The 27,359-nt window shown below is 53.8% G+C and overlaps 1 protein-coding gene across 3 annotated transcripts in view; it reads left to right on the top strand.

The window, feature by feature from the left end:
- Positions 1-27,359, top strand: part of CARMIL1 (capping protein regulator and myosin 1 linker 1) — an 81,734-nt gene that overhangs the window by 19,935 nt on the left and 34,440 nt on the right. For all 3 annotated transcript variants that reach the window (XM_081121472.1, XM_081121471.1, XM_081121473.1), the window contains exons 3-15: positions 13,956-14,006; positions 15,116-15,175; positions 16,479-16,600; positions 17,435-17,532; positions 17,841-17,911; positions 18,210-18,283; positions 18,436-18,511; positions 19,492-19,580; positions 20,812-20,906; positions 21,253-21,339; positions 24,304-24,407; positions 26,583-26,660; positions 26,809-26,885. In XM_081121472.1, coding sequence (XP_080977598.1) covers positions 13,956-14,006; positions 15,116-15,175; positions 16,479-16,600; positions 17,435-17,532; positions 17,841-17,911; positions 18,210-18,283; positions 18,436-18,511; positions 19,492-19,580; positions 20,812-20,906; positions 21,253-21,339; positions 24,304-24,407; positions 26,583-26,660; positions 26,809-26,885 — 1,082 coding nt within the window. The remainder of the gene's footprint in view (positions 1-13,955; positions 14,007-15,115; positions 15,176-16,478; positions 16,601-17,434; positions 17,533-17,840; positions 17,912-18,209; positions 18,284-18,435; positions 18,512-19,491; positions 19,581-20,811; positions 20,907-21,252; positions 21,340-24,303; positions 24,408-26,582; positions 26,661-26,808; positions 26,886-27,359) is intronic.

The raw sequence follows: 27,359 nt of genomic DNA, 5'->3' as shown, positions 1-27,359 counted from the left end.
GAGGTCGTCCCACGCTGAGTCTCCGTGCATCCTCACTGTGTCACTGTTGTTTATCTAAAATAGGACATGAGCTGCTCACAGTTAAAAACCAGGCAATGAACCTGAGAATCCAGATTTGTGACTTCTGTCCAGAAATAGATAACCTGGTGATACCGGGGCCACCTCCCAGCTGTCCTGGTGTCAGGCTGCGGTCAGGGCCACCCCCTCAGGGCACAGGCTCACCTCAGGCTGCTGGGCCTTCGGGGTGTTGGATCCTGTGGTGTTTGTCTTCAGACTCAGGTCGGCAGACAGGGAAGCCCTGTGGTTTCCTCTCTGCTTCTTGATAGTTTACTCTTGACAAGCAGCTGAGGAAAAGGGAATTTGGGGCAGGGACTGCGACAGGATCCGAGTCAGCCCTGTCATTTTGCTTTCGGTCCCCTGCTCCCTTTAAGGAACCTGAAGTCTTAGTGCGGATCTGAGGTCCGAGGATTGCTCCTCTCGGGGCACTTTGGTTAGAACACAATGCAACGCCTTCTACTTAAGGAGTTAAGTGGGAGCGGCTGCTGGGATTTCATGTGCTGCTGGCTGGGGTCCCTGTGGTTTCAGCCCAGCAGTGTGTACACGAGGAAACGAGGCTATAGCATTAGAGCTGGGGACTGGCAGGCAGGTGCTGGTTCGAATTTGAGCTCTTGCACTTGACCTTGGCTCAGTTATTTCACCTCCCCGAGCCTGGGCGCTCAGTCCTGTAAAACGGGAGCCACCCTGTCACGTGAAGATTCAGAAATAACACTTGTGAAATGCCCAGTGTAATAACCGAGGACACAGCCTTAGTAGGCAAATGATGTTTACTTTAATTGTCATTCCTCGTAGTACAAAAAACACACAACAATCTAATTGATCACTTCTGTGTGCCAGGAGGAAGGTTCCCCCCAATCAGAAGGCACTGCTGTGCTCACTCGATGTGATGTTGGCTCCACCAGCAACATCTATAAACGGAGCCTTTTCCATTCGCTACTTTCAGGGCCCAGGTTTTTATTTGGAGCAGATTGGTCTTTTCTGTGTTCATGCTAAATATTCGTCAAAACCCAGCAATGGGCTAGGCGACAGGTGTCTTAGAAAGTGTTGGACACCTTGAGTTTTCAAGACGCTGGAGGCCTGTGTTGGTGAGGCACAGTGATCGATGCGTCACCACCTAAGTGATCCCCGGTGCAGGTACCGGGCAGGTGAGGACAGGGACAGGAGGGCCCAGGGGCCGCCACGCGGTGGCAAACGCTTGCCGGCTCCTCCCCGCCCCTCCCTTGGTGGTTTTCAGGTACACACAGGGCACTTGGTGATTTTCTTCATTAAGGCAAGGCAACGTTTTCCGCATCTTTAAATGATTCGTTGTGCCTCATGGAGCTTATTCAACTTGGTGCAAGGTGCGCATGCGCAGCCCCGGAGCACCTGCGGGAGGCAGCTGCTAGGTGGGCCACGAGGGGAGGAACTGGCCCAGGAGGGAGCGGTGGTTCCGTGTGCTCTGCATCTCTCTCCTTTGGTTGTGAGAGAATCAGGACCCAGGTGCCGGGAGCTTGGGCCTCAGAAAGCCCATGGGTGGCCTGCTCACAGGTAGGAAGCCTGGATTGGAAATGATTTGTTAAAGCTGATCTCTTTCCCCTTAAACCTATGGAAGGCCCCACATTCATCATTCTGTGGCTCACGTCCGTATCTCTGTGTCAGCTGCAAGCCAGTGTGTCTCCCACCTCTTTCTGCAGAATGACTTTGTGTGGCAGGGGCTTTTCTGATGACAAATGGGACAACTCCTCTCCGGAGTGGCTCTGTTAGTGACTCGGGCTTGTGACCTGCAGATAATTCAGGAAGTATATGCAGAAATGCTGGGCAAGCTAAGTCTCCTTCATGACACGGAGAGTCTTATCTCTCCCCTGACCTTGGCCATTGGCCATGGCATTCATGGGAAGCCACCCATGGACTCCTCCTGCCGCTAGGTCTGGGTAGGGGTGGACTGTGCTTTCACGGTGGTCCTCCTGCTGTCCCACCTGGATTTGGTCAGGACGTCACCACCTCAGGGGGTCTGACTTTACCCTCTAGCTGTGGCTTCTGGTTGTCCTGCTCAGGATGTGAAGGCCACTCTCTAGCAGGAATCCTCTGATTATATCATTATATCAAACCATGTGTCACATTGTAACTATATGATAAGAACAGTGATGCTAGAAGCTAACAAGCGATTGCTACAATGTACCACATGCTCTTTTCATTGACTTGCTCTCATTGGATCATCTCATCACCCCATTTTACAGGTGAGGGAGCCAAGGTGTGGGAGGCCCAGGGTCAGGCTCGAGGCTGCCAGAGCCCAGGTCTGAGGCAGAGCAGCCCCTGGGCCATTAGCCGGGCTCACGCTGGGGTCTCTGCTGAGGGGTCCCCTCTCCTGCTACTTGTCTTGGAATGTCTAGTTGCAGGTTTCTCCTCGGAGGTGACATCTCCACTAAGGCCTCCGGGCTGCGCTCTGTGTGCTTTCATTCCTGCTGATCTGGACCAGCCAAGGGCATCGGGCCTGGCTGCTTGTTTTACGCCCCTCACGTTGCTTTCTCTCCTGGATGTGTTGGGGGCAGGGATCTGGAGCTTTCAGGCTTTAATGTCAGTACTTCCAAGGTGTGGGGGGCACTCCATGTGTTTCTCCTGTGTTCCAGGGGCACCCAGCACGGTAGTGAACCAGCTCCTGAGAGATTTGAGGACAGGTGTAGAGATTTGAGGCTGCCACCTGGGGGCAGGGGAGCTGGAGCCTACAACACTGCCGCTGCTCCCTGTCTTCCCACAGAGTTATTTTAAAACGGCACAGCATTTAAGATCCTATGAATAGAACGCTGGATTCGGAAGAAGAGTACTAGGCTTTCCCTCCTCCCACGGGGAGAGATGCTTAAGCTGAGCTGAATAAGAGTTTTCTTTTCTTCTGGAGCTGCCATGGAGGGTAGTGTGTGTGGCATTCCCCAAATTTGTTTGACCACGGGTGTTTTATTTTGCTTTATCTTTTTTGTAGCATGTCAGGGGACTGGTGTCCCCTAGAGATCGCTTTGGAAAATACTGCTCTAGACCACGAAAGTTCATGGACATGTTTATTATTCAGAGATGGAATAAATATTCTTTAGATGTTGCGGTCAATGGACTCCTGTCCGTAAGTTTCTCCTTTGGTCGCATGGAGTGTTTGTCATTCCCGTGGGTGTTAGTGAGGGGCTGGGCAGGTCCACACCTGCTGGTGGCATGACCTCCACTGCACGGTTCCCAGGTGCCCGCTCAGGGCAGGATCTAAGTGAGAAGTAGGACCTGCAGTTCTGGTCTGTCAGCGAGAGGAATACCTGCCCGTGTGCCCCTCGTGGAGCCCTCCTAACCCACCAGGCAGTTTTTAAGCTGATGAGATTTTACAAAACACCCATTTGAGAAAATTGTAGATTCAGATGCAGTTTCAAGAAATAACACAGACCCTGTGTTCCTTTCACCCATTTTCTCAGTGATAACATGTTGCAAACAATGTTACAGTGTCACAGTCACGGTGTTACATTGATGCAATCACCACCTCACTCAGGTTTCGCTGGTTTTCCCTGCACGTGTGTTTAGTTCTATGCAGTTTTATCGCTTATGAAGATTCACGTGACCACCACAGTCCCCTTACAAGGGCACCTTCTAGCATCATCGCCAATTCCCCCCACCCCGACCCCGACCCCTGACAACCACACATCTGACCTGTTTCTGTAAGTCTGTAACTTTGTCGCTTCATGCACGTTCTATAAATGGAATCACAGAGCCATAACCTTTTGACTCTGGCCTTTTTACGTGCTGGGCCCTCTAAGCCCACGGTCTCCAGTCTTTTCTGAAGCCTTGCGCTGTGGGGGCTGTGACTCTCCTGCCTGATGAGGAAGTGAAGCCAAGGCCACGCGGCCAGCGGACCAGGCAGGGAGCCCGGAGGCGCCGACTCTCCGCCCCGCTGCCTTTGACTCAGATGTGACCTTGCTCTGAGTCCTGGGGACTCACAGTCTGTTCTTTTATGTGCACAGTTCTCCTTTTCTCAGAACAAGGCTTATGAGAAATATGTGTTCAAAACAAGGTTTCTTATACTTTTTTTCTTTTTAAAAAAGTTGTAACTTTTAAGCAAGAAGGTTGGGTCCCACTGTTATTTTGGGAGGGCAGGGCCTGGGTATGTTTTCCCTCCAGTTCTATTTCGGGTTTATTCCCAGGGTCGGAGTCTTCTGTGCCGACCTCTCAGCACCTGGGCCCCGAGCAGCACACGTGCTGAGGGTGGTCACAGGCGGGGGTACAGATGGTGACCTTGCCCACTGTTGCTTGAGTCCACAAGTCGTGGACGGAAGTCTGTCAGAGGCTGTGCTCGGCCTTGAGCCTTGGTTGCTGGGGAGCCAAGCAGGTCCCGGGCCCTGGGGATGTAACTCACTGCAAACCAGACGCCGCGGGTGCAGCCGGGGCCGGGAGAGCAGAGCATCTGAGTCTCAGCCGCAGCAGCTCAGCTGCTCTGGATTTAAGAGGACGCCAGTACTGGGAAACATCGAAGCCTTTCGAAATCTCTGTGTGGGACAGTTTTTAGCAAGATGATGAAATAATTAACAAAATGGAGACTTTTGTTGGTCATTGAATTCCCCAGACATTCTCCTCTTTCAGGGGTTTTGAACTGGCTGTTCCTTCTGCCCAGAAAACTCGTTCTCAAGATCCCAGCTGGCCTGGCTCCCCCTCGCCTCCTTCAGATTTTGCACAACCACGGTCCGACCTTTCGCCTGCGGCCTTCCCCGACACATCAGGTCGCAGCCCCCGGCGCCACCCACTCTCCCTTTTCCTCCTGGCGCTGTGGCCACTTATTTGTGTGGCGGGTGTGACCCTCCCTGCTGGGATGCGAGCTTCCCGAGGGCAGGGGTCTTACCCGTTTCGTTTCCTGCCGTAACCCCAGTGTTTCAGAACAGTGCCGGGCACGGGGCAGGTCCCCCCGGACACACAGAATAAACGGGTGTTTTCTCGAGCACAGATTGTTGGAATTAAGTGCAGAACACAGGAGGCCGATCGTGTCCGTGCAGGTCAGAGATGGCGAGACGCTCGTCTGAGTCAGTTTAGACAAATGCTGTCCGTTCTTGCCATGTGGACCCTGTGACTTTCCTGGTGCAGAATGACTGGCTCTGGGGAGCTCTTTCAGATGTGAGGGTAATAAACCAGCAGATCTGGGTGATTGAAGTTTGAAAACTACCCTGGAAATGTTTATACTCTGCCAGTCGGAGCGCGAGCTCAGGGTCCGCCTGGCGTCCCCCACGCGTTGGCTGAGCCACACTCTTCAACTTTGCAATGAAAGTGTTTTCACACGTTGGCCGCCACAGTGAAAAAACCGGTTTCTCTCCCTCATTTGGGAAGCTGGTGCCACTGCTTTGATTTGGGGGATGTGGTCTGAGGCTGGGTCACATTCCCTCTTTTTTTTTTTTAAAATATACCTTTATTGATTTCAGAGAGAGGAAGGGAGAGGGAGAGAGATAGAAACACCAATGACGAGAGTCAGTGACCGGCTGCCTCCTGCACGCCCCTGACAGGCTGGAGCCCGCAGCCCGGGCCTGTGCCCTGACCGGGAACCGAACCGTGACCCCCTGGATCCTAGGTCGATGCTCAACCGCTGAGCCACGCCCGGCCGGGCCACATTCCCCTTCTTGGTGGAGGCGGATGGTGATGGAAATGAACTTTTGGTTTCAATTTTCTGGGCTATTTTCATTCGTGCTGGGAAGGGAAAGAGAAAGAAATCTTGCTCTAGGGGTACTTCTGGTGGTAGAGACTATGGTTGAAAAATTAGTGTTCCCTTTGACAAGGTTGGGTGAGGGGAGGAAGGTCTGGGCTCCTTGGGACTGTTTATGGGTTTGGAGGGTGGCTGCACCTGCGGAGCGGGGAGGGTGCTCCCAGGGAAGAGGGTGCTCCTGGGGCAGGGCCAGCACCCCCTCCGCTGCCCCAGGACTGCAGCGTGGCGGCCGGGGCCCTCCCTGCCACTGGCCCCGTATGACTTCAGAGCGTCAGGAGGGCGGAGCTTGGACAGGACGCAGTGAGAGGCGATGTGAACGCAGTAAACGGCCCTTCACATGTTGGGCACCCCCATGTGTGAACACGTGGCTTCCAGACAACTCGCTCTTCCCCTCCATGGCCGAGACCCCCCCTTCTGCGCACGGGGTTCAGGCCTTTCCTTGTCACTGAACCCGAAAGGAGAGCCTGGGAGGCCTTCAGACGGAGCTCCGTCCTCGGGATGCCTGATGAAGGAGGCGCCTGATCCCCGTTAGCGAAGGTGTTGCTGAATTTAAGTGACAGGTCAGACACCACCTATTTAATTTCTGAGAACGGCCCATCCGCTGCCCTTTCCACGGGGAGGAAGCTCGGTTGAGTTCCTTCAATCACACTTTTCCATTTCTTGCAATGATTTCCATCTCCCTGCCCTGGAAGGTCAATGTTTTCAAGTGAAGCCGAAGGTGGGCGGTCAGTTCAGGGACAAAGCGGGCGTCACCCGGGAATCTCGCAGGACGCCCGGCGCGACGTGGCTCCGTGAGACCGAGGCCGAGAACCGGCCGAGGCTTCCTCCCGACCCCCCAGGAATGCTGCGGTGTCTGAATGTGGGGTTAGCGACTTTGCAGCCTCCACATACGGATGTCGCGGTCCCTTGTCCCACACACGCGACGGCCGCGATTTTGAGTCGGTCAGAACGTGCTGTACTGACCACTATGGGGACTGGAGCGGCTGGCGAGTGGTTTACAGCCGGGGATTGTAACGGAGCCGTTCCGTCAGGATTTCATTGTTTTGTTTTTGCTATTTTAGCAAGAACATTTCCCACGGTCCTGTGCGCCAGTGACTGGCCGGATTTGAAACCTGGGCGTGACTGGACTACATTCTTTCTAGCTTTTTGATCCTGGAGGAGCTCGAGTAACCGTGTTTATCTGAATTTTTAGGAGCCTCTTCTGAGGCTCAGTTACTAAGGCTGGTGTCTGTGCAGGGCCTTGGTGAGAGGCTGGGTTTAAACGCCGGGTGGACGCGCCTTGCGCTCCGGGCAGGCCCAGCGCTGGACAGGCCGTGGCCCCAGGCCACAGCCCCGCGTGCTCGCCTCCCCGCGTCCCAGCCCGCGCACCCGCCCGGCGTCTACTTACTGGTTGAATGTAACTGCATTTTCCATTTTCCTTTCAAAGTGATTTCAGAATCAGCTCCGGATGCGTCAGGCTCCTGTTTCCACGCTGCCTGGCGGCTGTGTTTTTATGACACTCCAGCCGCCTGGGAGGCTTCTGCCCCCACCCAGCCTTTCCCATCTGCCGCTCCTCACGGCTCCCCGCTCGCTGGGCTTCGAGGCGGCAGATTCCCAAGTAAGCTGCTGAGGTCCCGCCCCGGCCGGGCTGGGCCTGGGTCTCCGTAGCGCTTTCACCGGGAGAGCCTCCTGGACCATGCCCCCCGGGTGCCGTCCCACACAGCCCGTGGAGCAGGTGCTGACTCTTCCTCTTGACTTGCAGGGAAATGGAAAAGTGCTTTCGGGTGAAGCAGCTGTATCCACTCCGCTCCCCGTCCCACCTGCCCCTTGTTCCTGAAGCTCAAACCCTCACCGAAGGTAGAAGCCTGCAGTCACGGGGCCCGTGGGTGAGCGGCGGGGCTCCCTTGGGTGCGCCGGGCCTCCCTCCTCCGTGCGGTACCAGCCGCGGAGCCGGTCCTCCCTGTCACCCCCTCTCCGGCCTCCCAGACCCTCCGGTGCTCCCGCAGGAAGCCGTGACCGTGAGCATGGAAACAAGCCCCGTCAGCTTGGAATAAATGCCAGGTTTTCTCCTTGCCAGCCTCGTTAGGAAACGGGCAGAGTGTGCAAGACGTCATTACCTTGTGCGTAGAGTTAAGCATTTGAAATGAGCTCAGTGGGGGACCTTCTTACGGCCTTTCTAAGCCTGGGACCTTCATTTCGGAAGGGGGAGCCAGGAGCCAGGCCCCTCTGTTTCGGAAAGACCTTCGTACCTGTGGGCTGGGAGGGAGAAGCTCCAGGACGGGGGAGCTCTCTTGCCCGGACTCCAAGGGGCCGCAGGAGCAGAGGTTTTACACGTATGTGAGAGCATAACACACGGGGTGTCTAGTCTGACGACCAGTTAGGTCAAATATAAAGATGTGAACGGTCTGGCTGTTGGGAAAAAAACATGGAAAATAGATGTAAAGTGTTTGCAGGGTCTGCTGCTCCCGGGAGAGAGAAACGGGTGTTCAATGCGTCGCCCCACCTGCTGCGCCCCAGGTGCCTGGGTTTGTGGGGTGACCGGTGCTCCAGACCCCTCTGCCTGGCAGCTGCCCCGCCCTGGAGCCCTGCTGGGGTAGGAAGTGGAAAGACAGGGCCGCCAGGGTTGAACCCGAGCTCTGTGTGCGTTTTCGTTTCCTAGGAGGTTTTACTGAGCACCTTTGGGCGGGAGGTGGGAGGCCGTGTGCACCTGGAACCAGGCAGACATGGTCGGAGTCCTGGCTCAGCCACGTCCGGCTGTGTGGCCTCCAGCAAATCTAACCTTTTCCTGCCTCGGCTTCCTCGTGTGTATAACGGGGGGATGGTGGTAGTGGCTGCCTTGTGGGGTTATTTTGGGATTAGATTAGATGATGCAGACAAAGCGCTTAGCTTGGGGCCTGACACTGTTGGTGATGGTGTCTTGACTGGACCAGTAATAAATTCCACCTGAGACAGATTAACAGGAGGAAAACCAGTTTAATTTTGTGTGCGCGGGAGATCATAAAACGGGTGCTTAGAAAGTGACCCCAAAGCAGGCAGCCTTTGTATCTTTTTACATAAAGACATTTGTGAGGATTTCCCAGGACAGAGAAACTGAGCTTTGGGTGCTGATGACTGAGGAATCTAAAGAGAGTTTGGGCTCAGGTCGTAAATTAGTAAAAAGCCACGAGGTTTGTTTATACTGCTTGTCATACTGCTTGTCGGCTCTAAATTCCCTGACTGGTCGAGAGGGTGTCTGTCCCCTTGGCCTCAGGCACAGGGACGGCACCTATGTTGGGGGCGGGGGTGGAATTCGTCTCCTGCCCTCGGGGGATAGAGGTCCCGCTGTCCTTGGACCGGCTGTCTCTCAAGTAACATTAATTCAAAGGGATCAAAATATGCCAAAGTGGCATGTTTTAGGGTGGCTCCAGGCCCTGACACTTGTAAATAACTTCAGCTATTAAGTCTTACAAGTTATTTATGAAAACATATTTATTGGATGCTCAGTATCACCTGGTGCCCCAGGGCAGGGTCAGCACAGCTGTCCTGGGAAGGGCCAGGAGGCAGGCGTGTGAGGCTCGGCACCAGGTCTCTGCACAGACACACAGGCCCACCTTTGCCACGTGGCAGCGGCCGTGGATGGTACGACCATGAATGCACGTGGCTGTCCTGCAATAGAACTTGGACAGAAACAGACGGTGAGCCAGGTTTGGGTTTCTGAAGCCGTCAGCTACCCCTCCCCTAAAAAAAAGTTCTAGAGCAGGAAGGTAAATGGCAAATTAAAATGAGGTAAATCACAGAATTCCCAGATAATTAATTCTATCAAAGGCAAAAAAACCCCCCAAAAAACCACTATAATTTTTTCCCTCCTATTTTATCAGAGTACACGGCATGTCGAATGATGAGTTTGAAAATAAACCCTAAATATCTTTATTTGTGGCTTTTTTGTTTTGTTTTAAAGTCTAGCCCAAGGTTCGGACAAGCTTCTCTTTATTAAGCCTCAGTTTACCCAGCGTGTTCCGTGCACCAGGTGCCGCGTGGCTCACTGGAAACTCACAAACGATTTGGGCACAAACTTCCCTTCAGGGAGCCGCGGTCTAGACGGGCACGTGAGTGGCCAGACGCCCTCCTGCCTGGACCACGCAGGGTGTGGATGTCCCGGAAGCTTCCCTCGAGAGTGGCGTGGGCCTCGGGCCAGGACTGGACCCTGGGAGAGCGCGTGGGAAACGCTGCGTCCCCCAGCCAGTCGCCCACCTGCCTCCTCAGCGTCGGCGGAGCACCTGCCGGGTGCACGCCTCCCCTGGGCGCTGGGAGTATAGGCCCACGGAGGAGGAAGGGAGGGAGAAATGGCGGGAACGTCTTGGGGGTTATTGCTGGTGGTGATCATGACACGTTTGAATGCGTGGTGGTTTTATGGAGGAATATACTGATGGGAGATGTTTCATCTAGGGTTTGGGGTACGCGGCACTAATGTAAGATTAGGTTCTTCTGTGGTGCAAACGTCTAGTTGTAATTAGTCAGCCTTTGTGGTTTCAAGACGATTCCGGTCTTAGGTGGTTGGGCCGTAGATGGTCATTTTCTGCCCATTAGCACGTCTGGTGGAGTCTGGAGGGGGGAGTAGAATTTTGGACTTGCCACGAGTTAGCAGATTTGGTAAAGAAGGCAATAAAATTGATATTTCATATTAAAAATGGGGCCGCAAATCGTCTGTGGGCTTGTTGGAGCCTATGGCTCCGGCTTTCTCCCAAGCACAGACCCGACGTCTGGGCGGACCTGGTAGGGTTGTGCCCACGCACGCTGCGCGGTGAGATGAACCTCGGGAGCTGGCGTGGGCAGCGAGCCCAAGGGTTGGCACGTTTAAGTACTTCACCCGTCAGAGTGATCGTCAGAGTAATCGGTCTTTCGTTAGCAGCGCCAAAGACGGTGCCCTGCTGATGTGAGGATGTTAATTCTGATGTTTATCTGATGTTTGTTTATTTACTTGAACTTGGCTGGTGGGAAAGGACTTCTTTGCCCCTGGCGGTGAGTTGGCACATGGATGCTGTCATTCTGACACCTGGAAGAAGGGAAGGGAAACCTCAGCGCCGGGAGGGAAGCATTTCACAAGAAAAAGCAACAAAAGTAGGGACCTCGAGCGATGGGCAAGTAGGAACCAGCGTCCCAAGGGTGTGGGACTGCAGAGCTGGGATTGGGTGACTGTGGCCTCAGACCTGGAGTGTCCGCAGGTGTGAAGCAGCCCAGGTCTCCACAGGTTCCTCGGTGTTCCCGGGACCCCGGGGGACGTGGGGCTGCAGAGTATTGAAAAGTCATTGTTTCCTCCGGAAACAGCTGATGGGAATGAAGCCTCAGGGACGTTAGCTCTGGAGGCTTCCAGGTGTTTAGCCCAGACAGCGGGGTTGTCGCTTTCATCTTTCGAGGCGGATGTCTCTGCTGGCTCCCAGCGGCAGTGCCAGGGACCGAGAAACGAGCCAAAGGGGGATTCGGATGCTCACTGCTGGGGATTTCCTCCCTCACACGCCCAAGTTTGCAAACTGAATAAATAGTCAGCAAGGTGTCTGAGTGCCCCGAATGTGCCCCACAGGGTGCTCTCTCACCCGTGGGTGCTTTGCCTGCCGAGATGCCGGGTCTTCATTCAGAAGATGTAGGAGGACCTATTTCTCATTTGGAGTCTGTTGTGGGCTGAATGTTTGTGCTCCCCTCACGTTCATATGTTGAGGCCCCAATCTCAGCGTGATCGTTAGCTTTGGGAGGCGGGGCCTTGGAGAAGTAATTAGGCCCTGAGGGTGGGGCCCTCCTGATGGGATTAGGGCCCTTTTAGAAGACAGCAGACAGCTGGTTGGTTCTCTCTCTGCGGTTCGGCCACAGCCAGAAGGAGGAGGGCTCTTCTCAGGAACTGAATCAGCCGGAGCCTTGATCCTGCACTTCCCAGCCTCCAAGTGCGGAGAAATAAACGTTGGCCCATGGTACTTGCAGCAGCCCAGGTTGGCCGAGAAAGGGTCTGTGGGCCAACTTTGAAGGAATCTGTCCTTCAGCCTTTCATGAAATGTTTAAAATTCATAGTGCTGTCCATTCTGTGTTTTTTAAAACTTCAAATCATCCCTAAGTCAACTTTCTAGAGTGTTAGCTGCTTAAGCATCGGTCAGGTTGGAAGTAAGCGGTCCCATTAAAGTCTACACTGGACTAATTGCTGGAGCCGAGCTCTGAGTTTTCCTTCTAGAGACAGAAACGTGAGGAGTGGGGCGGGATGTGCCTGAGTCAGCGCGAGAAAGAGGCACAGAGTCCAGTGTCCGCCTGGCGATCAGAGCCAGCTACTCGGGGAGGGCAAGCCAGTGCTCGCTCCGGGCGCAGCCAGCTTCACGGGTGTGCTCGCCGGGTGCAGGACTCGCTCTGATTACGGGAGGGAGGCACACTCGGCAGAGCGCACTCTAGGAATCAGAATCAGCAGGCAGACGTCTGGGCCTCCTGAGAGGACTGGCCTTGCGGGGTGAAAGCTTCCAGAGGTGACCCGTCACCAACAGCGTGGCTGTGTCCCAATAAAAGCGTATTTATGGAAATAAGTGGGGGCTGGTGCACCCCCAGGCTGGTCCCCCGATTGTCACAGACCCTCAAGGTGTATGGTGACCCAGTTTTATGAGGAATTGGGGGCCAGTAGTTGCACTAAAATGCTGCCTTGTTTAGGTTAGTGTCCCTCCGGGTGAAGTATCCTGCTCTGGCCAGAGGGGGCGACGGTCTCCATGCTGGTCAGAGGCTCCCAGCCAGGACCCTGTTCTCCCCCAGGGTCTGGGTGACCTTGCCCAGTCCCTCAGCATCTGTCACTCACAGCTGTTACCATAGTGATAATGGTCCTGCGCCCGCCTCTCTCCATCCCGAGGGTGCCTTGTGATGAGCTTGGAGCCGGTCATTTGGAGGAGGGGACAGTATGTTCACCATTCGGTCTGCTCGCCAACTAGAGGGCACTTTGGGGGTGTGAGGTTGTCGCTGAATGTTAGCCGTGGAGAGTTCAGTTTTAAAGGGAAGGCATTTGGTAATATGCACGAGGGAATGGGGTTCAGGGGCATGGATTTGTGGATTGACCGTGCAGTGTAACCAAGAAGGTGAAATAGGTATTTCGTTTTTTAAAAAAAATATGTCTTTATTGATTTGAGAGAGAGGAAGGGAGAGGGAGAGAGAGAGAAACAGCAGTGATGAGAGTCACTGATCGGCTGCCTCCTGCACGCCCCCTACCAGGGATCGAGCCCGAAACCCAGGCACGTGCCCTGACCGGGAATCGAACCACAATCTCCTGGATCCTGGGTTGATGTTCAGCCGCTGAGCCATGCCGGCCGGGCTTATTTTGGGTGTTATTAAGGCTGCGGGGAGGGTTCCATAGCTGACCTCATTACATATCATCTCCTTATGGAAACGGAGCCTTCTCTGGGAAGCCGCGGGTCTGAGCAGCAGGAAGGATTTTTATCAGTGTTTCCAAGTGAAATTGTAAAGTTACAAGTTGAACCCGGAAGCCTCAGAGGGACCCAGGCTGCTGCTTGCATGTCAATGAGGGGGAGGAAATTCACTAGGAGGCTGCGGTGTGGCTGGCATGCTAAGCCTGTGTAGAATCGGCCTCCCGGGGAGGGGGAGTTACCGCGGCCCTCGGTGAGGGCTCCTTGCTGAGCACACTCGCTGCTCTGTTGCCCCCACGTTACTTAATTTTGCAAGAACATTCAAGGTCATGGACCAGAATTTCCACCTAGGAGATGTCTCAGAGTCTTTGTGGGTTTCGTTTGTTTTGTTCTGTTGACAAAAGCTCTTAGTTAAAACCCCAGTTGGTGTGACCACTTTGGGAATCTAAACGTAAAGATGCCGTCACTCGGTTTTCATGATGTGAGAGCTGGTATTTGGCAAAGACCCTCCGGGAGCCGGGCTGCGGCCTCATTCCCTTTGTCTCTTACTAACAGCAGGTTCGTGCCGCAGAGGGGGACCCGTGTCTTACAGGGGAGCACATGGGGAGTGGAGAAGGTGACTCTCAGGCTGAACAGCTAGAAGGGGGCAGAGCCAGGAGTTGAATCTGTGTTCGTGATTCCCAAATCCGTGCAGGTAGCATGACCAAGAACCCCGGTTTCCGGGATGCAGGATTCTTGGCGCTAAAACTGCACCATCCTGGAAAGATGGGAGGAGTTGGGAGTTTTTCTGTTCTTATGACCCCCGCCCGCCCCTGGCCAGCGCCTGTGGTCACAGCCCAGCAGCCCTGTGGTCCTGACACTGCCGCCCTGTCTTGCAGGTGCTCACGTCCTGCCGAGCCTTCCTCCTCAGTGCCCGGGTCCCCACCAAGGTGAGTGTGGCAGGGCTCCTCCTTCCAGCACACGCACCCGCAGGTGCACACACACACACACACACTCTAACACAGGCATACACACATGCACACATGACCACATGCACCACATGGGACGGTACAACCCACCCCAGGGGGCAGAGCGGAGGGTCCCGTGGGTTGGTCCTGGGTGCTCTGTGCTCAGTACATTTCTGGGCTGGAGGCGAGGGCAAAGCCGGTGGACCCAGCTCCATCCCCGTTGTCTGTAGGAGGGTGAAAGGCTGCAGAACAGGACAGCGGTCAGCGGCCACTGTCCAGGAAACAGGGAGTGTGAGACTCGACCTGTTTTCTTTCTAACCCTCACCTGAGGGTGTGCTTCCGTTGATGAGAGCGAGCGAGAGAGATCAGAGTGCGAACCGTCGGTTGGTTGCCTCCCATACGAGCCCCGACGGGGATCAAACCCCTGCGGGATGCACAGGGTGATGCCCCGACCCACTGGGCCACCCGGCCAGGGCTGAACCTATTTTGAAGAAAATAAACGCTGATCCCAGAAGAAGAGTGGAAGGAACCCTTATGACCAAAATAAGAAGGAATAAATAATTTCTCTCTGTGCAGGGAGAGAGAAGAGTTTTATTTAACTCTGCGTTTCGCTGAAGCATGGTTTAAAATGCTAAATACTGTATTTCTCCAAGTCCATTTAAAACGGGAATCTTTATGGAAGGTGGTAGTAAGTGGTCAGAATGTCCCCCGAAGAGTCAGGGTTTAGAAAGACGGGCCAATGAGCCGACGTCATCCCGCTGTGACTCTCGGAAGCAAAATTTTGCAATAAAAGAAAAAAAAAGTGTTTAGATGGCTCACTTCAGACATTCGTTCCTCAGCGAATGAAATACCAGAGTAGAAATACCAAAACTTTCCACCGGGTTTGTCCCAGGGTGAAATTTAAAACGTCAGAACGTGCACCTTCCCTTTAGGGACGCAGGTAATACTTTTTCTAAAATATGGTCCATCTGGGGGAATGAAGGGGGATAGCAAACCAGCCCACCCCCAGCTGGTAGCATTTCCAGCTGTAGTATTTTTACCTTGAATTATGTTCTGAGCCCTGACTTCAGTCTCTGTTTCCCCAACGGCAGCTCGAGCTTACCTTCAGCTACCTGGACATTCATGGGGTCACCTGCAGCAGGCCCACCCAGGTGAGTGTGAACCGCGGGCACCTGCTGTCCTAACCGGGACGTCCTCGCCTCCCTGAGTTTCGGAAATGAGTTTGGAAGAAATATTTCAAACTCGTATGTTTGCGAGTAGGGTCACGTTGCTCACGGGTGAGGCACAGCCCAGGCCTCTGTGATGGTCTTAGCTGAGAAACGCTCATGTTCATGATCTGGGGGTTGGGATGGGAGCCGAAGGGCCCTATTGAAATGTCAGTGCCAAGGTTATAGTCAAAACACGGTTTGACTTTGGTATTTGATGAGGAAGGATGTTGAGGCGGCAACACCGGTTTTCCCACCTGGTTGCTGGGACTGCTCTTAGCACCACCTGTGGCCCTGCCCCTTCCACAGGTGTGATGTTGAGAGGACCCGGGTGCCGAGCGGCTCCCCCCAGTGCCGTGGAGCTGCTCTGTCACTGCAGGTGCCAGGCAGATAGCTCTGCCACGTGACTCCAGTGAAACCTGGTCCCGTGGTGTCGACCTGGGAGACGACACTGTAAAGAAGCAGGTCACACACTGGCAGTTCCAGTCACCTGGTTGTATTCAGAAGCTGATGTGTCAGCATCGCCTGGGTGCTTTTTAAAAAATACTGATTCTGCCCCGGCTGTTGTGGCTCAGTGGTTGAGTGTCGACCGAGGAACCAAGAGGCCCCTGGTTCGATTCCCGGTCAGGGCACAGGCCTGGGCAGCAGACTCGACCCCCAGTAGGGGGCGTGCGGGAGGCAGCCGGTCAGTGATGTTTCTCATCTCCTTCCTTTCTCTAAAATCAATAAAAATAAACATATTTTAAAAAAAAACTGACTCCTTCAGCAGAACCCCTCTCCCTGTCACCCCCCTTCCCCCCCATGGGACAGTTAGGGTTCAGTGTGTCTAGGGGGCCATCTGTGTTTTTTTAAAATATTTTTTTATTGATTTCAGAGGAAGGGAGAGGGGGAGAGAGAAACATGCATGCGAGAGTGGAACCTGATGGGCTGCCTCCTGCACGCCCCCACTGGGAATGGAGCCTGCCACCCGGGCATGTGCCCTGACCGGGAGTCGAGCTGTGACCTCCTGGCCCATGGGCAGTGCTCAACCACTGAGACCTGCCGGCCGGGCTGCATTGTTTAATCTTCTGCCAAAGGCTCAGAGTTAGCCACCCGTGTGGCCTCAGCCCCCGCTGTCTCCGCGGCTCTCCTACGGCTGACAGCGCCTGCCCGTGGCGCTCACCACCTAGCCGGGATTTCTTTTCTAACGTCACAGTTGCACATTGGGGGGATCGGGCCATGATTGAGCGGTGCCCTCCGGCTCTTGCAGATGGTCGTGGAAACCGAGAAATACAACCTAGCCCTGAGGATGGCATCTCCCGAGGACGTGAGCGAGGTGCTGGCCCACGTGGGCTCCTGCCTGCGGAGGACGTTTCCTGGCCTGTCTCCCGTGTGAGTCCTGGGTTGGTGGGCGGCAGGCAGAGGGCTGGCCTCCTCCGGCCGGGGCCCACGTTCCACGTCTGAGGTTTTCTGTGCCGCTCTGCCCTCTTCTCTAAAGAGCTGGGGTGAGGTTTTCACTCTGGAATTGGCCCGTGTGAACTCTGCGCTCAGTGCTCTCAGGTGCCCACTGCTCTGGGGACAGTGGCCATAAAACACAGGACGAGCCTTGGAAGGGAATTTTATTATTTATTTTTATTTTAAAATATGTTTTTATTGATTTTTAGAGAGAGGAATGGAAAGGGGGAGAGAGAAATGTCATTGATCAGCTGCCTCCCTCACATGCCCCGACCGGGGATTGAACTGGCAACCTGGGCACGTGCCCTGACCAGGAATCGAACGGGCCACCGTTTGGTGCACAGGTGATGCCCAACCAACTGAGCCACACAGGCCAGGGCTGGAAGGGAATTTTAATTAAATCAATTAATTTAAATTATTTAAAGGATTTACAGATTATTTTTATGTCAACAACTAGACCCATGCACTGATTGTCCAGTCAGTTCATGGGCCTCCCGCCTGAGCTGCTTTCCCGTCTGGCATGAATTTAATGCCCAGCATGTCAGTGCAGTTCCCCCGCTGAGCAGTGCAGTCGGCGTGGGAGGGCCAGGCCTGCGTGTCTGTTTGCTGGGACTTTATTGCCCTGTTGGCACTGGACACTCTCTATTTGCCAAAATTGAAGCAGCGCCCGTAGTATATGTATATATTTTAAAAGGCCTCTCACAAAATGGATTTCTCTGTGAGTCTGAAACACTTCATTTTTTATGTTCCTTGTTGTTGTCAATCTTGCAGGAAAATCATGAAAAGAGTGTCCATGGAGCCGTCGGAGAGACTGGCCAGCCTGCAGGCCCTGTGGGACAGCCAGCCTGTGCCCGAGCAGGGCCCCTGTGGTGAGCACACATTTTAAAACTAACCTCTCAGTGTCTGCGTGGCTGTCCCGGCCAGGAAGTGAGTCTGTTCCTCGCGTGCTCCGTGGAGGTGCGGCCAGTGCCGGGGCGTAATTAGCCCAGCTGGCCGGGGGACCGAGCCCGTACTTAAGCTCTGCTGCATCCTGCCTGCGGCGCCCATGGGGGGCGAGGACAGCCCTGGTTCCCAAACAGAAGAGGTGATCCGCCTGTCGGCATTGGCCAGAAACTCTTAAATTTTAACTTCAAAATCGCTTACCTGAGAACCTGTCCCATTTCTGCTTACGTTTCAGGTGGGTTTTCTCAGATGTACGCCTGTGTCTGCGACTGGCTGGGGTTCCCATACAGGGAGGAAGTACAGTGGGTGAGTGTATCTGTGTGCACGTGTGCACACTCGGACACACGGCACGCACACGCGGACACACAACACGACACTCGCAGACACACTCAGGCACACACACACAGTCACATACACTCGCACGCACACGGACGACTTCAGTATTTGTCTGACTTATTTCCCTCTTCCCCACTGTTCATGTTTGCGTACAATCTTCCCTGCTCCGATTACGTAAAAATCCGGCCGCGTCATTGTCGACTGCATCTCTCTCGCTTCCCCGTCGTCCACGTGGAACGCGTACGCGACTGAACTGCGCGTCCATCAGGACGTAGACACGATTTACCTGACACAGGACACCCGGGAGCTGAACCTGCAGGACTTCAGCCACCTTGACCACAGGTAGGAGCCTCTCCCTCTGCCTTCCTCCCTCTGGTTCAGCGCCCAGGATGGTGGGTTTGTACAGAAATAGTAGAAACGAACACGTGGGCGTGGGGTCGCGGGCTGCGGCTGCCGTAAGGCACGCTCGTGCGTCTTGTCATTTCTGCTTCTAGGGACCTGATCCCGATCATCGCTGCCCTGGAATACAACCAGTGGTTCACGAAGCTGTCCTCCAAGGACCTGAGGCTGGTGAGTGGCGCGGAGCTCCGCAGGGAAGGCCTGCAAACACCTGCTCGTTACCAAAAAAATACTTGCTTTTCTGTCCTACCGGTGAGCTGCGTGCAAGTTTATTTCTTGGGGAGATATTTTCCTAAAAATGGTCTTTATAACATTTTCTGAAGTTTGTAGTGTGAGGCGCTTTGGGCAAGTACCTCCTCGTGTTTTCAGCTGCTTCAGGCCATTTAGACCGTGAGCAGAAAGACACGTGCGTGGGGCCTTCCGTCCACTCGTTCCGTTGGCAAAAATGATTTAAGTTTCGTCTGCGGAGAGCAGACTTGTGCTCCTGTCATCCCCACAAAGCTTCCCTCCCTGAGACTTCAGGAAGATGTTACCCGGTAGAGCTGTGAGAGTCAACACTGATTTTCCAGACGACTTTTGGGGTACATTTATGCGTAAGCAGAACGAAATCAAAGGGAAATCAGTTAGTTTTCATAAGGCACCGGGGAGCCAGACTCTTGGTCTGTTGTACCAGTGGGAACGAAGTGCCCGTCAGGGCTGCTTTGCAGGTTCAAGGCAGCCGTGTGGACAGGCGCTCACCCGAGAGCTCGCTTTTTGCTGCTTTGAGCTCAGACAGGAGACAGTTTAGATGTCTTACTGGAGACTCTTTCATCCAAGCCTCCAAGTCAGTTTATGGGAAGTGCTCAGAGGCCAGAGGAACTGGCGGTTTTAAGATTTTCACAGTGAAGAGGTGGGGTTTGGATCGAGACGTACATCTGAGGAAAGCGGAGGTTGGAAGTTGGCTGGTGGACAGGCCACGGGCTCTCTGGATTGGCCTGGGGGTGAGTGACCTCAGGTGGTGTCAGTGAGGAACGTGGGCTGAACTTGCGGGGCCGTGCCGAGGTGCAGGGGATGCGCGAGTGATTGGTTTAAGTACAGCTTTGCACAGGTTTTAGCAGTGACGAGCTTGGTTTCAGATGTGCTGCGTGGTTAAAGGGTGTGTTCCGTTGCAGTCCACTGATGTCTGTGAGCAGATCTTGAGGGTGGTGAGTAGGTCCAGTCGACTGGAAGAGCTGGTGTTGGAAAACGCTGGACTTCGAACGTGAGTATTTCCCTGCATATGTGACTGTGGCTTTAGAGCTTTTTGCCATTTCCTCTAAAATTAATATACAATTAAAGAAAAAAGGTGGGCTCCTCACAGATAGAGTATCCTGTTTTCCTTTCTTAAAAAAATCCTGGCCTCCCCATCGTTATCACAGAGGTCACGGGTTTTATAACATTGTTCGCTATTGTGTCTTGGGATGTATTTGACCTTGCTTGGCGTAGAGGTCAAGGGCATGGATCCTTGAGCCAGATGCCTCGTGGCCTCGGGCAGCGTGTTTCTGCTCCCTGTGCCTCAGTCTCTTCATCTTTGAAATGGGGATGATATTAGCACCTTCCTTATAAAATTACAGATCTGAGGGTAAATGAGTCAGTTTACGGCAAGTGCTCAGAAAGTCTCTTTTGTGTTCTAGGTGCCGTGTTAACTCTCACCAGCACCACTGGCGGTAGTTGTAGTCACAGCCTATTGCCTATTGTTTCACTTCTTTGCTTTGATCTTCTCTAGCGTTTCCCTCCCTTTTCAGACTCACACTTACATCGTCTCCACCTTGAGGTTCCGAGGTCCGTGCCCGAGCCCGTGGGGGGCGCGTTAGGGCTCAAATCTGCTAGAACAGGGACTTTGCTGCTCAGTAGGGAGGGGTGGCAGCTTCATAATCATAGCACTCGGTGCGTTAAGTGAAACGCACCTAAAATAGCGATTTTGATTTTCCTTAAAATATGGTGCTAGCAATTGCAGCCTTTAAACGCAATAATTAGAGCAGTTGGGTCTGCATTCGTGAGCACTGCTGAGGTATGGAGGGGCCCACTCGTACTATTAATAGCGTCCCGAAATGTGTCTTTAATGGGGCAATTGCGTGGTTTACTTTTGCTTCTGAATGAGATTTTGGCCAAGCAATGTGAGCGATGTTCGAGGTGACTTTACAGATTTTCTAATGAGGATTTGAACCCGTGCAGAATAGATTGGATGCTAAGAAATACAGGGTGTCCCCAAAGATGTACACACACATTGAATAATTATAAACGCAGTGTTTATTAAAATACATTTCATTTTCAAAATGCAATAGAATCTACAGACGAAGTGTGTGTGCATTTTTGGGGGACACCCTGTATATGACACATGGACTCCCGTTGGGAAGGGAGTGTCTCTGTCGGTTTGCCTCTCGCTGTTCTCGCCGTGAGCGTTGAGCAGTTTTCCTCCCGTGTCCCTTCACCCCACTGTTGTTCGTTTGCAGGGATTTTGCACAGAAACTGGCCAGTGCCCTTGCGCATAACCCCGGCTCCGGGCTGCACACCATCGACCTTGCCGGCAACCCGCTGGAGGACCGAGGTACCGGAGCGTCTCCGACGCCCGCCGGGGGCCGCGAGTAGGCGGGGGGCTCACCCCGCCGGCCTGGGGCACCGACTTGGCTGGGCTGTAACTACGTTCTCAGCGCTGCTTCTGTTCCGGGTGGCGCCCGGTCCTTGCTACCCTGTGATGGAAATGCTCATGGTGGCAGCTACGCCCGGATGGGAATTCCCCAGGAAATGCCACCGAGTCAGCACTGTGTATAGAAACCTCAGTCGAGGGGAAAGGGGTTAAGAGTTTATTGAAAGCCTCAGGAACAAATTTGTAAAAACAAATGCCATTCTGAGAACTTGAAAATTCTCATAATCTCTTTTTCCCCCTTTCTCAGGTGTGTCCTCCTTAAGTATTCAATTTGCCAAACTCCCAAAGGGATTAAAGCATTTAAATTTATCTAAAACCTCATTGTCACCGAAAGGTACAGTATATTTTATTTACTTAACTCTATGTCTGTAATGTTCTGTATTTCTGCCAGGCCCTGCTATCTTAAATGGTTAGAGGGATTGCTCAGTTATGTGTCTGCAGTTAAAATACACGTATTACCCCCTGGCCGGGCGGCTCGGTTGGTTGGAGCGTCGTCCTGTGCACCCAAAGGTGTTGGGTTCGATTCCGGGCAGGGCAGGTCCCCAGGTTTCAGGGCCCGTCCCTCGTCGGGGCGAGTACAGGAGGCAACCAGATGCTGTTTCTCCCTCGTGTCCCCGCACCCTTCCCGGACCAAGCTGCCCTGTCGACCTCTCCCCGCAGGAACCTGTGTCGCGAGAATTCCTCTTGTTTTATAACACGTGACCCTCGGAATTTTAAGTTGCCCATTTAAAAATGTATCTTGAAATATTGTTTTTATAAGAAAATGGCTTTTTTTTTTTTTAAAGCATTCCTTGTTCTTGCCGACTGTCCCAGGATCTGAAAGTTTCAAAATAACTCGGATTAGGTGGTCGTCGTAAGCTTTGTGGAGCTTGACTGGCATTTATACTTCAGTTCCAGGAAAACATTCACAGTCACGGCTCCATAATTCAAGAAAGATTTTTTTTTTTCCCCCATGGCGTCCACACGGTTTCCAAATACCCTCTCTCTTCTTCGATGTTAGCGGGATGCCCTCTGGGCTCCGCGTGGCTGTCCCGCTGGCTGCCAGCCCCTGTCCTCGCGGGCCACCTGCCGCCAGCCCGCCCAGCTGTAAACGCTCGGCAGCACCCAGCGCGCAGCGGACGCCCACCCCCGGCCCAGGGCGCGTGGCAATCTGTGTTTCCTGTGGGCTTTGAGAGTCCTGATTTTTTCCATGTGTGTTTTTGGATTTCTTGCTGCTAACGTGCCTATTAACCCTGGCCTCCCGTGGATGGGGGCTCGCGAGGGGGCCGGGGGACCCTCACTCTGTTCGGTGGCGGGAAGCTGGGCGGGTGGCACGGTTCCCCTGGCGTCTGTGCAGATGTTGGCCCGCCGCCAAGCGCTGGCACCTGCCAGGGAGCCATGTGCTGTGGAGGCTAATTCGACCTGTTAATTTTGGAATTTATTTATGAAGGTTTGTCAGACCTCACTAAGGAAATGGTTTTACAAATGACTTTCTTGATGAGAGTCTGGTATTTTCCATATGTTTTGGACTCAGTTATTCCATCACGGAATTTATTAATAGTACCAGTAATGGGCCAGGCTCAAGGAGGTTGATCGTTTAAACCACCATAGGTGTTACCTCCAGAAAGCACGCTCTCTATGGGCCGTCACAGGTTTCATTATCTGACATAATTAATCAGGTTCCCACCTCCTTCACGGCCAGGCTCTTGTCCTGCGTATTTGCTTGTACTGACCTCAGTAGATTATTCCACTGTCTCTGTTCTCCCCGGACTGGCTGCTAGAGGGAGAGACGGGCCCTTGGGTCTCCGAAGCCCATGCCTGTAGCAGGAGGCTTCCCTTAAAGACCTGTTGCAATGAGTGTTATTTACAATAGCTAAGATCTGGAAACAGCCCAAGTGCCCATGGGTAGATGAGTGGCTGAAAGAGCTGTGGGACGTTTACGCCGTGGAATATTATGCAGCTGTGAAAAAGAAGGATCTCGTACCCTTTGGGACAGCAGGGAGCGACCTGGAGAGTATTATGCTGAGCGAAATAAACCAGCCAGAGAAAGACAAGCACCACATGATCTCACTTATATGTGGAACCTAATGAACAAAATAAACTGACGAACAAAATAGATCCAGAGACATGGAAGCATGGAACAGACTGAGGGGTCTCAGAGGGAAGGGGAGAGGGGGTGCAGGAAGAGGTTAACCAAAGAACTTATATGCGTATACGCGTAACCCATGGATAGACAATAGTTCAGTGAAGGCCTGGGGAGGGGGTCAGTGGGGGGAAAAGGGGACATCTGCAATACTTTCAACAACAAAGATAAAACAAAAAACCCTGTTGCAATGAATAAATACTCCCTGTGTAGCACTGACTTCATCCTGGACTTTAGTTTCTCTGAACATTTCGAGGGCACGGAATGGGTCTCAGTTACATAAATCCGAATCCCCAGCCTTGTATAAACATTTCACGAGCACTTAATAAGTGTGGAGCTGATGGCCAAGGAATTCCTCCTTGAACTTCAGTAAAATATTTTTCGCTCTGCCCCATCTCTTCTCTCTACGCGTCCAAAGCCGTACTCGCCCTGGGCAACGGCTCCAGTGACTGTATCAGACACGCTGGAGTCACTCCTTTGTAACTCAGCCCTTTCCTCGGAGCTTTTAAAAGTAAGATTTTATTGGTTTCAGAGAGAGAGAGAGAGAGAGAGAGAGAGAGAGAGAGAGAGAGAAACATCGATCGGCTGCCCCCTGCACGCCCCTACGGGGGATCGAGCCCACACCGGCATGTGCCCTGACCGGGAATCGAACCAGCGACCCTTCGGTGCCCGGACGACGCCCAGCCGAGGGCACCAGCCAGTTCCTGTGGGTTGCTTTTCGCACGGTGCACGGGTCCCTCTGTACAATCCATCGGTCTCGGTTCTGTGCGGGGCTCACCACGTTCAGCGGCGCTGCGTTCCGATGACGCCCACGTTTCAGGGGCTTAAAGCACCTGAACGCGCACCTGCGTCAGTAAACCCCGCGCCGAGTCAGACCCCCGGCAGGACAGAGGCGACGAGGTGGCCGGCTTCGTTCTGAGGCTTCAAAGTAAAATCCTTTCCGTCCACACCAGCAGCGGGACGAAGGCAGCTGGCCCCGTGTGTCTCCCGTGGCTGGGCCTGTGGCTGCCTGTCCTCCTGGGGGGACGTCTGCAGAGACCACCGTGGAGCTGCCTCGTGGGGACAGAGCTCAGGGCTGAGCTCCGTCTGCGGTGTGAGGGGCTGCTGGGCCGTTACAGACGTGCAGACCTTTCGTTCCTGGGGTGGAAATTGAGCCGCGTCTCCTCGCTGTTTCAGGGGTGAACAGCCTTTCTCAGTCACTCAGTGCCAACCCGCTGACCGCCTCCACCCTCACCCACCTCGACCTCTCAGGGAACGCCCTCCGCGGAGACGACCTCTCGGTAGGTTTCCCGTCCTTGCTGCGGGAGCTGCATTTCATAAGCCGGGAGTGAGGCCCCAGAGTGCCTTTCTCATTTATTTCCCTCCGTCTCCCTTTCCTGTGATGGCTTCAGACCGTTGCTTTCTGAGCTTATGAAGTGTTGTGGAGAGAAATTTCAGCCTTCCTTAGTTAAATATTGTCTGTCCACATCGATGTTTTTTTCTTCTCCCTCATTAATGTTGCTGAAGTTCAGGTTCTTTTTGGAAATACCTTTTTGGAAGGAATTATTTTCTTGGTTTAAAAGCAGTATCGCACCTGCTAAAGTCGCCCGATGGGAAGGTTGGACACATAAGTGAGCTGAGTTATTTCATCATTATTCGTATTGTTTTTACGTATAGTTTGCAGTTGAAAGGGGGCCTTGGGGGAAGTGCCAGCCCTGCTCCACGGACACCGCAGGGAGGGGCGGGTTAGCGTGACGGGCGGGGCTCGCTCTGCGCGGTGAGTCTGCAGGGAAAGCCGCGCCGGCGAGAACAGGGCGCTCGTGTTCCCGAGTCACTGATGCAGACGTCTGGCAGAAATTCCTGATGCAGCAAATTAGGGATGATCTCACCGCCAGATGCGGTTGGTGGCCCTCCGGTCACCATCATCCGATTTGGAGGAAACACTTTCTTACCGGCAGGGCCGACGGCGAGCGGCGGCTTCGAGGGCCTCCCTCAGTCCCGCTCTGTGGGGTGAAACACCGCGGCGTTTGTGTTCGTTTCTCGGGGGGTTGCCGTTCCCCGCAGGGTGGGAATGTCGCCCGGTGCTTCCCGGGTTGCTGCTGTTGCGCTCACAGGGGAACCACTTAGATAGGACTGTTTCCTGGTGACGTGACTTTCTGTGCTGTCCGATCACTTGTCACCTTCACTGAGGACCCCTCTGCTCCGTCCCACGATGAAAGGAGTCCGATGTGAAGCCACCAAAGCATGACTGTGGCAAACAGAGGAGCAGAGAGGGGTTGAAGATGAGTAATGAGGCAGCTACGATTCGGGCAGGCCTGGGTCTTGCAGGGGAGCAGGGAGGCCTGGGCCAGGGCGGCTCCCCGACCGGGTGCGGGCACGGTGTGCCCACGCCTCACCTGCCCTGAGCCGGCAGGGAGACCAGCCTCGGCCTCGGCCTCTTCCAAGAGGGTCCCCAAGCCGGGTCTCGTCGGGTCTCGCCGCCGCTGGAGGTGACGAGAGCTCCCCCAGCTGGCGGCCGGGCCAAGCCAGGGGAGCAGAGATTTTCCCGAGGACTTTTCACAGTTCAGCCGGCTGTGCGTCTGGTTGTCCTAAAGCATTTCCGGGCTAACCTCCTGCCCCTGGAATTCTCAGTGGAGCAGATTTCCCCCCAGCATCGCACACGAAGCGGCCACACCGAGAGCTTAGTGCAGGCGACTGATTGGCAGGCGCCTGGTGCCTCCAGGGAAGCAGAGGGGAGCCCGGCATCCGTCTCGTGGCAGGTGCCTGGGCTCAGTGTGTCGTTGGTGGGCTCCGGCAGGTGCTGCTCACACTTTGGAGAATTAGGCAATGAGAGAATGACAGAGGTTTAGTAATTTTATTGTCTCAATAACCTTGCATGGGGTAAGGTCAGTGGGACACCCCCCCCGATGCCTGGCGTGTCTTAGCTACACGTGAGGTTAAAACAAAACAAAATTAATCGTCCTGTGAGGCCTGTTCTTATTAGGTGTTGGAAGTGACTAAGGATGGGAATATTACCGTGTTGGGCAGAAAGGATATAGCCCGAGACCGTCCTGTGGTTCAGATTCAAATTAGCGGCTCCTGAAACACTTTCATAGGATGATCAGCACTTTCACAGGGCGACTGCCACTCGGGTGGTACTTCAGTCTCAGCAGCGAAAATCCACCAGCACCGTTCCAAAGCGATAAAAATGGAGCCAGTCAGGGAAACTAGGTCACGTGGAACAAGCGGGGAGGTGGTAGCCAGGTTTCCAATTGGCCTTATTTTTACTTAACATAATTTTTATTTTAAATATTCTTTGGATTTTTTTGCTCTCAAGGAAGACACTGTAATGACATAAATTCCGCTAAATCTCTTGGGAAGACTGGGGAGGATTCTGGGGGGATTCGGGCAACTTCACTTTGAAGGATCAGCTTGCAGTGTGTGTGTGTGTTAGTTACTAGGCCCTAATCTATTTGCCTTTTGTTTTTTATTTCAAGTACATGTACAGTTTTTTGGCCCAGCCAAATGCCCTTGCTCACCTGGATTTATCCAACACAGAGTGTTCCCTGGACATGGTAATATTTTTATATTGCTCTGTGTGTTGGAGGCGGGGGTGTCTCAGACCAGCTCCTTAGGTGGGACTCAAAGGGCTTTCTCGCTAATAAGATATCCCCTCAGACCCGGGAACCCGTGCGGTAAGCGCCCGTGGCCCTGTCTCCCCAGGTCTGCGGTGCTCTGCTCCGTGGGTGCCTTCAGTACCTGGCTGTGCTCAACCTCTCCAGGACCGTCTTCTCTCACCGGTGAGACGCTGCCTCGGGCGTCAGCACCCGGGAGGGCCCGTCTGCCTCCCTCTCTCGGGGAAGCTTGTGTTACGACCACCGAGTGGTGGGGGCGGGTGTTGCACGTGCAGGGCGATCGCCTTAAACAACCGCTATCCGCGAATGTGAGGCCCGGAGAGCTCAGACGCCTGTCGTGGCCTCCTGCCGCTAAGTGGCATTCTCACCACCGCGCCCGGCCCGTGGGAACCGCACGGTGACGCATTTCTCGCCTGTGGACAGGCCCCCTCCGTCTAGGGCCGTCTTAGCTTCCCTTACGGGACCTTTAATTGGGTTGGATAGTTGTTTTTATCTTTCAGACACTTTGTGTTTTTTTTGCTTTAAATTTCTACTGAAACTACAGCCGATTCCTGGATGATTTCACGGTGTGTGAACAAGCAGCGGATGGAAGACGTTTGCCGTGTGGGGAGTCGGGTGCTGAGGTGCCCGGGTGACCCC

This window comes from Miniopterus schreibersii, assembly GCF_964146895.1.
Source record: "Miniopterus schreibersii genome assembly, chromosome: 19".
Taxonomy (NCBI): domain Eukaryota; kingdom Metazoa; phylum Chordata; class Mammalia; order Chiroptera; family Miniopteridae; genus Miniopterus; species Miniopterus schreibersii.
Note: the sequence above shows the minus strand (reverse complement) of the source record. Positions and strands in the feature narration are given on the sequence as shown.